Below are 12,500 nucleotides of genomic sequence, written 5' to 3'. Positions count from 1 at the left end.
ATATGTTTTCTTCAAGGCTGCCAAATACAAATAGCCAAAACACTATAAATGTAACATTAATATAATTCCTGCTTGTTTCATGGTTCTTCTTGCTGTAGGTACTCTATTTTATATATGTGTAATAATATAAATGTATTTGTAAAAAAAAATAAAAAATATTTTAAAAAAAATAAAAATTACAGTTCTTCAACAGAAAAAAAAAAAAAGAAAGAAAGAAAAGAAAAGAAAAGAAATTCTACAAGACCAGAAGCAAATGCCCTGAGTAAATCAAGGTCTTCCCTGAGGCACCTCATCACTTCTAAAAGGTGAATGTGGGACAAGTACCCGCCCCCCCCAGCTCCCTCTCTAACACCCACAGCAGTCAGTACCACTGAAGTTATGAATGAGAAAAGCTCAGAGTTTGAGCCGCTGGTGGCGCACACCTTTAATCCCAGCACTCAGGAGGCAGAGGCAGACAGATCTCTGAATTCGAGGCTAGCCTGGCCTACAGAGTATGTTTCAGGAAAGCCAGGGCTACCCAGGAAGAGGGGGAGGGAGAGAGGGAGGGAGGGAGGGAGGACATAGCACCCGCCTAGCTGTCCTGTGTCACGTCCTCCTCTAGTCCCCTTTCCAGTTGTTGTCATCGCCCGCCCACCCCCAGGCCCAGGTGAGGCTGGCTGGCCACAGCAGGGCAAGAGACAGAGGCAGGAGGCAGAGGAGGCTCTCTCAGACAAGGACTGAGCGCAAAGCTAAGCAGCTCTGAGTCTCCTGACCACAGCTAGGAACAAAGTCAAATGAGGGAGCCGGGGATGTAGTTCACACTGTAGAGCGCTTGCTTGCCTGGCAGGTAAGAGGCCCTGGGTTCCATCCCCAGCAATGCGGAAACCAGGCGCGGTGCTGCACAGTCCCAGGAGGATCTGGAGCACAGCATCATCCTTGGCTCTGTATTTTGAGGCCAGCCTGGCCTATATGAGACCCTGTATCAAAAAGTTAAAAAAAAAGAGGGCCAGAGAGGTGGCTCAGTGCTTAAGAGTGCCACCAGATCTTCCAAAGGTCCTGAGTTCAATTCCCAGCAACCACACGGCGCCTTACAATCATCTATAATGTGATCTGATGCCCTCTTCTGGCCTGTGGGTAGAACACTGTACACTTAATAAATAAATCATTAAAAAAAAATAAAAGTAAAAAAGGTCTGAGCTGGACAGCATGGTACAAGCCTGTTATCCCAGCACTTTGGGAGGCAGAGGCAGGTGGATCTCTGTGGGGTCAAGGCATCCTGGTCTATAAAGTGAGTGCAGGACAGCTGAGGCTACACAGAGAAACCTTGTCTCAAAAAAAAAAAAAAAAAGAAAGAAAGAAAGAAAAAAAAAGAAAAGAAAAAAAGGGGGGGTCTAAAGATACCCCAGTCAGTAAAGTGTTTGCCTTTCAAGAACCTAAGTTGGGTCCTCAGAACTCATGCCAAAAAGAAAGGAAGGAAGGAAGGAAGAGAGAGAGAAAGAAAATCCAGATGTGGTGGTACATGTTCAAAATTCCTGTGCCAGGGAGACAGAGACAGGTAAGCACTTAGGCTCACTGGATAGGCAGCCCAGCCTACTTAGTGAGTTCCAAGTCAGTGAGAAACTTTCTCAAGAAACAAGGTAGGTGGTGTCTCAGGAAGGAAACACTACATTGTCCTCTGTCCTTTACACGCGGGTGCACATGGATGCATTTGCACACGCATGTAAACTCCCATTCTTGTCAACATGTGGGCACGCAATTGTATACACACACACACACACACACACACACACCACAGACGTGCAAACAAACAACTGGGAACATGTAAAACTGAATAAGGTTAAATGGGTATTTTGCAAAGTCCCAAATCCTCGCATCCCTCTCTGCCCTCAACATCTCATGGCTTTCCTGGTCTCCATGGGACCTTTGGCATTACGGACCAGAAAATAGGCTGGGTCTCTCACTGAACCCGGAGTTCAATAACCCAGCTAGCCTTGCTAATCAGCAAGTCCCAGGAATCCTCCTGTCTCAGCCTCCCAAGCCCCGCCACTGCAGGCACACACTATGGCTCCATGTGAACCACTTCTCTTGCCCCAGCAAGCAAACTTTGGCAAAGGAAAAAGATCCTCCATCTCGGAAGCATCTATGGCTCCCAGCACAGACCACACTGTTCTGGTCTCGTTGCTATTAAGATGCTGATAAAATTCCTGGTCATGGTCATTGAGTCTGGTACCTATTTATCCAACCTTGGCTAATTCCAGAGATGCAAATCTATAGATGTGTGTGTGTGTGTGTGTGTGTGTGTGTGTGTGTGTGTGTGTGTGTCTGCCAGAGCATGAGTGCAGTGTCCTCAGTGGCCAGAAGAAGGTCTCGGATGCCCTAGAGCTGGAGATACAGGGGCCCCATGCTGTAGACACTGAGAACCCAGCTCTGGTCCTCAGCAAAAGCAGTAAAATTGTATTTTGAGTCCTCAATCCTGGGGTGGTGTAAGAATCAAAACACACCTCGTGGCTCTAGGACAAGTGTGAATATAGGAACGCAAGTTTCAGTAAGGTAAGCAAATAAGGTGGTTGGTAACACTTATTTGAGTGCTTTTCTTTTTCTATGGGAATTTAAAAACCAGCAAGACAGCGTTAAACCACCGGGGGAGGCCAGCGCGCCACCTGGTGGTATGTGGAAACAGCGGGCGATCCAGGCACCGAGGTCTGAGTGACCTCTCGCCTCCACCGTGCCCGCAGCAGAGCCTAGGATCGGGGTTCGTACCATGTCCCGGAGTGAGTGAGAAGTCGCAGCCAAAGTTCCTTCATGGCCCCGGTCCCCAAAGACCAGAGGAAATGGCCTCTCCAGTGTCGCCAAGCTGACAAAAGGACTCATGGCCTTGGTAACTCTTAAGAACTGTGGAACACAAAGCCAAGGCCGCGCAGGTGAGCCTGGCAACTTCGTGAAGGCTGAACCCTGATACTTAGGAGTCCCAAGAACTCCCTCTGCGACTCCCGCATGCAAATCTGTGCCATCTCCATTCGAAGCCCCGGACTGATGGGCAAAGGGCAAGGCAACTATGATGGGAAGAGACGGGCGCGTCCAAAGACCACCAAAGCCGGGCGTGGGGGCTGCTTTCCCAGCACCCCGCTAACACAAGTTGGCGCCCTGGCATCCTTAGGCCCGAGGTCCCTAACAAATGGTCACAGTATCATTTGCATCTGGCCACAAGGCTTCTACTGTCGTGCGTTTCAGGCGTCCAGAGTCCCCAGGCCTGCATCCTTAGCACCGGGTCACCGTGCCTCAGAGGCCACCCCACTGTTCCTCTGTCTCACTTTCAGTCTCTGCGCCCCCAGGCCTCGTGCTGCTAGCCCGATGACGATGACCCTCGCTCCAAATCACTGTGCCACTATGCTTCGCCTCTTTTTTAGTCTCTTGGGTGCATCCCCTCCCCAAGCCCAGAGCACTCACATCGTGTGATCACAGCGCCTTAGAGAGCGCACTGGCTCTAATTCTCATGCCCCAAGTCCTGAGCCCCCAACACCGGGCCACCGCACCTCGGAGTACTCACTGTCCCTCAATCTAGCTCCTGTGACTCCAGCACCCAGCCACTGCGCCTCAGAGTCCCTGTCCGGGGATCTAGCTCAGCGGCACCCCCAAGCTCCATGCTTCACGACCCCAACAACAGACCACCACTCCTCGGAACCCCGTTATCCCTCGATCTGGCCCTCACGCCTCTGTTTTCCCAACACTAGGACTCCTTCGTCTCTTGGATCCAGTCCTTGGTCCACTATCCCGCGCCCCCTAGCACCAGCCCCAGATGTCTCCGGATCCAGTCCCAGCGCCCCTGGCCCACTGTCCTGAATCACCATCCCTGGATCCAACCATTGGGCCCCCAGGCCCGGCACCCGGCGTTACTCACCGGCGACTGGAGTAGCCGTTGCCGGGGGAGCCGGCGCCCTGCTCCGGGTAGCCGTGCTGCTGCAAGGCTGCTGCCGGGAAGGGGTAAAGGAAGCCGGTGGCCAGCGCCGACCCGCACAAGCAGCAGCACGCCCATGGTAACAGCAAAACCAGCTTCATTTTGCAAGGCTCGCCGGCGGGGACCCAGAGTCCCGGGAGCCGGGAACAATCAGGAATGCCCCAGACGGCTGAACCGATCCTGTGGCCCCAGGGTGGAGCGCAGGGAGTCAGCCGGTGGTGGCTGAAGTCAGGGTCCGAGGTGGAAGTCTTGGGGAGGGGGGCGCCCACGCCTCTCCGGGGCCGCCTTTTCAAATTCAGCGAGGTGGGCTCTGCGCAGTCAAAGGGGGCGTGGGTCTTTCTTTTTAACCCTCAGAGATCCAGGGCTGAGGAAGCATCTACCAAGCTGGGGGTGTCCCAGGAGGGACGTGTTCCTTAACACCAAATCTTACATCCTGGACCCTTATACACATTTTTCAACTTCCCATGCCACTTCGGCTCCCAGTTGAGGTGTTACTACCTCAAATTTTCAGAAATCCGAGGCTCAAAGAAAGTTAACCCAGGTAGATGGCTCTGTGGGTAAGAGAGCTACTGAAACCTCAGGACTTGAGTTCAAATCCCCATCACCCATTTAAAATCCAGCTGTGGTCTCTATCGCCATCCTCCAGCCTCCAGCCCTGGGGCTTGCCGGCTTCTGTGCTAGCTCCAGGCTCAGTGAGAGAAACCTTGCCTGAAGCTAATAAAACTAAGAGGAACAGAGCCAGGCACCCTATGTTGTCCTCTGCCCTCCACATACCCGTGCACATACACACGTGCGTAACACCCACGTGTGCGCACACACGTAGCCACGCTAGCATGGTGCTGCAGCCCTATAATTCCAAGACTCCACAGGGATTGTGAGTTTGTTTGCTTGTGAGTTTGGGGCCAACTTAAGCTGCATCGTGAGGCCCTGTGTCAGCAATGACCAATAAATACGAATGGCACTCCTTTTCCTCTAGTAGACCCACAGCACAGAGCAGTTGACAGTGATGTGGAACTTTCTGGGATATTATTGTTGTTGTCGTCATTGTTATTATTGTTATTATTATTATTATTATTATTATTATTATTATTATTATTATTATTAGTTTTTCGAGACAGGGTCTCTCTGTGTTAACCTTGGCTGCCCTGGACTCACTTTGTAGACCAGGCTGGCCTCAAACTCACAGCAATCCAGCTGCCTCTGCCTCCCGAGAGTGCTGGGAATAAAGGCGTGCGCCACCACACCTGGCTTGGACTTTATTATTTAAGAAGTGGAGAGAAGGCTGGAAAGCAGAGTACTTCAACCCCAAGGGAGGCGGGCCTATGGACTATGATCTAACTATTTGCCTATTTATTGGACTTAGCCAGTGCCCATGAAGCACACTTTGATGTCTTTGGGAGGGAGCACTGAACAGCCCCCCCCCATAATGCAGGTCCTCCAAATCCTTTAGGGTTCAAGAAAAAGGTGGATAGAGAGTGCAGAAAAGGGATTCTATGTCTAAATCACACATCCTACGAAAGGGCTATCTATTCTATTATTGCTAACCTGGCCTCCAAGTTTCATAGGAACTTAGGAAGGGTGGACAGTCCATAAAATAAAACAGAGCTAGGTTGAGCATGGTGGTACATAACTGTGATTCCACACCAGCACCTAGGAGGCTAAAGTGGGACTGGGCAGCCTGGACAACACAGCAAGACTTCCCACAACTCTCCTAACAACAGTCCTACAGCCGTGTGGTGTGGTAGACTGTAATTCTAGCCCCAAGCAATAGGAATGAGACTTTGACTCCACCCTGAGATACATAGTCTCAAACGGGGAGAAGGTACCAGAGGGATGTCCCTGAAGATGCAGCTCATAGTCAGAGCTCCTGTCCAGAATCCTTCCAGCAAAGTGCTGGGTGTGCTTCAGTGGTAGAGCACCTGTCTAGAATCCCCCAGTGAGGGGCTGGGGTGTGGGTCAGTGGTAGAGCACCTGCCTAGGATCCCCCAGTGAGGGGCTGGGGTGTGGCTCAGTGGTAGAGCACTTGCCTAGAATCCCCCAGTGAGGGGCTGTGGGCGTGGCTCAGTGGTAGAGCACCTGCCTAGGATCCCCCAGTGAGGGGCTGTGGGCGTGGCTCAGTGGTAGAGCACCTGCCTAGGATCCCCCAGTGAGGGGCTGGGGTGTGGCTCAGTGGTAGAGCACTTGCCTAGAATCCCCCAGTGAGGGGCTGGGGTGTGGCTCAGTGGTAGAGCACTTGCCTAGAATCCCCCAGTGAGGGGCTGGGGTGTGGCTCAGTGGTAGAGCACCTGCCGAGAATCCCCCAGTGAGGGGCTGGGGTGTGGCTCAGTGGTAGAGCACCTGCCTAGAATCCCCCAGTAAGGGGATAGGGTGTGGCTCAGCGATAGACTGTCTGCCCAGCATGTACAAGGATAGATTTGATCACTAGCAACACACACACTCACACAATGATCTGTTTACAAACTCTATTCTAATCTCTTAACCACAAACATGTACTACAGCTTCTCTGTCATTAGCCATCTTACAAGATTGAAGGTTACCCACTCTTGGGAGGTTTCAGATCATCTCAGAGTTTGCTCAGCCTTCAGGATGATACCAGTGGAACCAGTAACAGCTCCCAGCCTGTGGAAACAGAGCACAGGCCAGGTTTCCTGTCCCATCGAGTGTCATACAGCGTACATCCCAGTAAAAACTTACTCAGGGTCATGCTAGCCTTGGGCTCAGTGTGAGATCTGCCACTCAGTGTTTCCATGTGTAAAACATGGGATTGGGGAAGGGCTCAGGGGATACAGGTGCTTGCTTCCAACTCTGACAACCTGAGTTTGAGCCTCCGGTCTCCCAAGGGGAATAGAAAGAAGCAACTCCAGTAATTTGTTTCTGGTCTCCCCTGGTGGACCATAGCACACTGATACACACACACACACACACACACACACACACACACACACACACACACACACAATTCAAATGCAGTAGAGTTGATCTACCATCAATCTCTTGCCACATGAACCCACCCCTAGGAGCACATGCATATGCTACATGCAGAGACACAAGAACATGTGCTTTCTAGGTAATTTTTTGGCAGCTCAATTGTGCAGTTCCTCAGCGTGAATTTAGTTGATGTCAGCAGTGTACCTCTGTCTCCAGGTCAGCTGTGGATACACACAACCATTTGAAGCTTTTTTTTTTTCTTTTGTCTTGGTTGTTTTGGTTTTGGTGTTTTGTTTTGTTGTGTTGTGTTGTGTTTTTCCCCAAGACAGGGTTTCTCTGGGTAGCCCTGGCTGTCCTGGAACTCACTCTGTAGACCAGGCTGGCCTCGAACTGCCTGCCTGCCTCTACCTCCCAAGTGCTGGAAATAAAGGTGTGTGCCACCGCTGCTAGACTCTGAAGTTGCTTCACACCCAGCAGTGGGGGATGGGAGACTGAAGGAGGCATCTGTGGTATCTGCCTTCCCTCCCACAAAGAGAACAGCTGCAGCTGAGGCCTGGTCCACAGCACCAGCTGTGTGACCTTTGGCAAGTCATCCAGCCTCTCTGAACAACCTCATCTATATAAAAACCAGAAGAAGGCACTCACAGTGCCTAGTGTGCAAATGCTGTAATGAAAGCCATGGTTTTCTTTGCCAACAATAAATAAAAATTACTCTAGTAAGTAAGAGCAACAACATCGGGCCAGGGCTGGAGCTCAGTAAGTGATGGCTTACCTAAGCTCGCATGCACGTACGTCTTGAGTTGCAGCCTTGGCACTGCATGAAGTAGGCCTTGTAACACATGCTTGTAGTCCCAACAATCAAGAAAAAGGGACATGCCAGGCAGGGTGGGACACACCTTTAATCCTAGCAATTGAGAGAGTCCAACTTAGTCTACAGAGCTAATTCCAGGATAGCCAGGGTTATACAGAGAAACCCTATCTCAGGAGGAGGAGGAGGAGGAGGAAGAGAAGGAGGAGGAGGAGAAGGAGAAGGAGAAGGAGAAGGAGAAGGAGAAGGAGAAGGAGAAGGAGAAGAAGAAGAAGAAGAAGAAGAAGAAGAAGAAGAAGAAGAAGAAGAAGAAGAAGAGAAAGGAAAAAATAAAGACAGGAGTGTCAGGAGTTCAAGGTCGTCCTTGGCTACATAGAGAACTTGAGACCAGCCTGGGCTATGCGAGACCTTGTTTCTTTCCATAGAGGAAAATAATATCAACAGCATCTAATTTATAAATTTGCTGAAGGGTTCAAATGAATTATTCAGACAACGTACTTGGAACCATGTGCCTGAAATATTATAACCATCAATAACTACTAATGAGTGTTATCATTTAATTCAAGGACACCTGGTACCTCAAATCCCAACCAGTGAGAATAGCCAATAGACTCAGATGCAGAACACAGGCTTTCTCAGAGACCAAACTCAGTACATTGTGTTTGCCTGGTGCTGGGAATTGAACTCAGATCTCATTCATGCAAGACAAACACTCTGCCATGCTTATTTATTTGTTTAGGGGGGGGCAGAGAGGGCAGAGCACATGGTAGCCCATGTGTGAAAGTCAGAGGGCTCCTTTCTTCCTACCATGTAAATCCCAGGGATTAAATGGAGATGGTTAGGCTTGGTGGCAAGCACCTTTATCCCATGAGCCACCTCTCCTGCCAGAATTCGATTAAAAGACAAGGAAAAGCGGGGTGTGGTGGTGCAAGCCTGTAAACCCTGCACTTGGGGCGGTGAGAAGGGAAGATCAGGAGTTCAGAATCATCCTCAGCTACACAGTGAGTTCAAGGCCAGCCTGAGCTATGTAGGACTACTGTCTTGGGAAAATAAATAAATAATTAATTAAAAAACATAAAGGATAAACTCCCTAAGTGCTGGGCAGAAATTTAGGGACATTCCAGCAGCCTTGGAGTCCAGCACTCCTTGGGGAAGCCAGCAAAAGACAAATGCATTCTCGAAACTAGAATGTTCGCAACTGCTGTTGCTACAGCTGCCATCCCCGCCCCCGCAACGCTGCCCCCGGGGGCCTCTGATCAGTTCTCCACACGGGCATTTGTCTGTGTTTCAAAACTGTGTTCCCAGCATTCCTGAAATGCATGGGAAAACTTCCGGAGAGGCGGAAGCCATTGTTCATTTTCTGAAGGTCTGGCGTTGAGGAGAGGTCTGGGTGCTGGCTTTGTCCCTGGGAACCCTCCGTAGTCACAGTACAGGAGCTCACTGTGGGTGGAGGAAGACAGCTCCGTTGGTAAAGTGCTTGCTTTGAAAGCATGAGGGTTTGAGTTAGATTGTCCCCACATTCTCCACTCCCCCCCCCCCGCCAAAAAAAACAAAAACAAAAACAAAAACAACTGGGGGCTGGTGAGATCAGTGGGTAAAGGTACTGACAGCCAAGTTCCATCCCCAACACCACATACATGGAAGGAGAGACCTGAATCCTGTGGTTGTCCTGTGACCTCTACTCTTACACCAGGGCTTATACACATGCACTCAGTAAATGAAATGTAGTTAAAATAAATAAAATCAGGCCATGGCAGTGCACACTTGTAATCTCACCATTGGATGGAAGAATCCCTGGGCTGGCTGACCAGCCAGCCTAGGCCCAGATCCCAGTGCAAGATGTCATAAAAAACAAAGTAGACAAAGCCAGGTGTGGTGGCACACGCTTTTAATCCCAGCACTTGGGAGGCAGAGGCAGATGGATCGCTGTGAGTTCAAGGCTCTACAAAGGGAGTCCAGGACAGCCAAGGCTACACAGAGAAACCCCATGAAAAACAAAACAAAAAACAAAACAAAATTGCATACAGTCATCTGCTCTACACACATCTGGACAAAGGCTTTGCCTCACCCTTATACCCTCATCCTCCTGCAACAGTGCCCTTGTGGGTGGGCCAGAGCTTTGCAATGTCCTTCTCTGATAGGTCTCTGGATCTGCCACTCCTCCCCTTAAGTGATGGAGCATCAGCTGCTTGTGCAAAGCCGGTGAGGTGGGTGCTGGGGATCACTAGCAGGGTCTTGAACATGCTTGGACAAGTGCTCTGTGGTTTCATGTGGTTAGCTTATGTTTGGCTAGCATACACAAACACAAGGGGCCTGGTACAGTCTCCTGCGGCACGAGAAAACAACAGCGGCAAACTACAAATGTTCTTTGAGCTAGATATGGTGGTACAGAGCTAGCATCCCAGCAGTCAGGAGGCTGAGGCAGGAGGATCATGAGTTCCAGAATTAAAAAAGTAAAAATAAATAAATAAACCTTGATTTCTAGGAAGAGAGGAAAAGATGGGGAGAGTGGAGGGCAAAGAGGAAGGAAGGAAGGAAGGAAGGAAGGAAGGAAAGAAAGAAGAAGAAAAGAAAAGAAAGAGAAAAGCAAGCTATTACAGGCAAAGCAGTTTTTGCAAATACAAGCTTGCCAGCTCTACTGATAAGAAAATCTCACCAGCATCCTCTTTAGCCCACAGAGAGCAACCGTTCACTTCTGCTGAAGTCAGCAGAGCTGCTGAACAGAGAAGTAAATAGCGAGCAAGCCGAGGCCAAGGTAAATACTGACCTCTTGGCATGAGAAATCTGACTGTTAATCTAAAACAGGAATCTCTCCCAACCACCACCATCGGCCCCAGATTGCCCCATAACAGGACACGGATTCCGCAGGTTTCAGGAAGGCGGAGGGAGACTTCCACTGCTTTCTCCCGCGGCACCGGCTCCCAGCTGTTTCAGGTCTCGGAATAACAGGATAATGGTCTGGAGTGCACACCAGGGAAGGGGCGGGGGAGGGGGGGCGGGGCGGGGGGGGGGGCGGCTGTTACAGCAAAGCCAAACCCCAAGGGCTTCTTGCTTCTGCGCGGAGTACTGTGTGCTTGGCTGTGATAAAACAGAAGAGCCGACCTTGGGTTTTCTACTTTACCTGGACTCCCCAAAATTCCACCCATGCCAGATGAAACCAATGGCTCCTTTGCAGAGCGTTTCTGTAAGTGGAAATTGACCGGTTTGCCCTAGCACTGCATAGAACTAAACAGAAGACAACTCCTAAGGGGTCGAGGTGAGCCCCAGATGGTAGAGGAACGTGCCTAGCACCCCAAAAAGCCCGCGGTTCCATCCCCAGCACCACCAACCCCAGGGGCAAGGGTGCACACCTGTAGCCCCGGAACTCAGGAGGTGGAGGCAAAAGGATCATAGCAGGGTCATCCTTGGCAAACTAGCAAGTTCAAGGCCAGCCTGGATTACATGAGATTCTGTCCCCAAAGAAATAAAACGAAATGAAATAAATAAAAGTTAGACATCTGATGGGAATGGGAAGATACAAGCGAGGGGACAACAACCTGGATGTAATCTAAACAAATTATAATAAAATTTTTAAAAATTAAAGTTAAAAATCTGTCTAAGACTATCTCAAAAAAAAAAGGGGGGCGGGGGGAGGGGAAGGAAGGAAAAAGGAAGATAGTGAACTAGTTGGCCATTGTGATGGTTACTTTATTTGTTTGTTTGTTTGTCAAGACAGGGTTTCTCTGTGTAGCCCTGGCTGTCCTAGACTCGCTTTGTAGACCAGGCTGGCCTCGAACTCACAGCGATCCGCCTGCCTCTGAGATGGTTACTTTAAATTGTCAAGTTGACACAATCACCTGGAAAGAGTCTCAGTGAGGATCTTCTTGGTTAGGTTGGACTGTGAGTACCCCTGTGAGGGACTGCCTCCATTAGTGGGAAGACCCAGTCCACTGTGGGTGGCGCCATTCCCTGGGCAGAGAGTCTGGATTGTATCAGGATGGAGGAAGCCAGCTGAGCATCGACATTCATTCATTCATCCATCCATCCATCCATTCATTCATTCCTCTCTGTTCTCAACGATGGGTGTGGTGTGACTAATTCAAACCCCTGCTGTGCCTGCCGAGATGGTCTGTAACCCGGGATTGTGAGCCAGACAAGCCCCTCCTCTCTTAAGTTGCTTTGATTGGGGTATTTTATCACCTGGGCTGCCAGGATAATTAATACACTTGTCCTGTGTTACCTAGCAAGACCTTGTGCTAATAAAACAAAATAAGGAATATGTCGATGTTAATCTTTTTCCAGCTTTTTCTCTCTTGCCAAAAGGTGAGTATGTGTGTGTGTGTGTGTATGTGTGTGTGCGCGCGCGCGTGCGCACACACGTGTGGGAAATAATAATCTAGTAGTAATAATCAGAATCTAATAACCAGAAAAGTGCCTATGAATAAGTATCTACCACCAGTTTCTCTATGGATTTACACTATAAACATCATTTCTTTCTGGCTTTGGTGGTGTTGGTGTTCTCTAAATATCTTCAGTTGGTGGGAGGCTCTACACTTATATTACTTTAGACTTATTTATGTGTTTTTGAGACGGGTCTTATCTAGCTGAGACTGGGCTCGTATTTACTCTGTAGCCAAGGCTGACTTTGAGCAGACCCTCCTGGCTCCACTTCCTGAACACTGGGGTTGCAGGTGTGCACCATACCAGACATAACCTCTTTGGGGAAAAAAAGTGTTATTTTAAATTATTACTTGTGTGTATATGTGTATGTACATTGGTGTACCCATTCAAGAAGGCACACATAGGTCATGTACCTATGGGATTATATTGGACTAGAGTGGCAAGTCATCA

General features: G+C 49.6%; 1 protein-coding gene across 2 annotated transcripts in view; it reads right to left on the bottom strand.

The window, feature by feature from the left end:
- The window catches only part of COL26A1 (collagen type XXVI alpha 1 chain), a 132,669-nt gene extending 128,081 nt beyond the window's left edge, over positions 1 to 4,588 (bottom strand). For both annotated transcript variants that reach the window (XM_084763619.1, XM_084763620.1), the window contains exon 1: positions 3,878 to 4,588. In XM_084763619.1, coding sequence (XP_084619745.1) covers positions 3,878 to 4,035 — 158 coding nt within the window. In that variant the 5' untranslated portion in view covers positions 4,036 to 4,588. The remainder of the gene's footprint in view (positions 1 to 3,877) is intronic.
- Between the last annotated feature and the right edge of the window lie 7,912 nt (positions 4,589 to 12,500).

Source organism: Acomys minous (genome assembly GCF_964271855.1).
Source record: "Acomys minous genome assembly, chromosome: 16".
NCBI lineage: Eukaryota > Metazoa > Chordata > Mammalia > Rodentia > Muridae > Acomys > Acomys minous.
The sequence above is the reverse complement of the archived record's forward strand: the minus strand, read 5'-3'. Positions and strand labels throughout refer to the sequence as shown.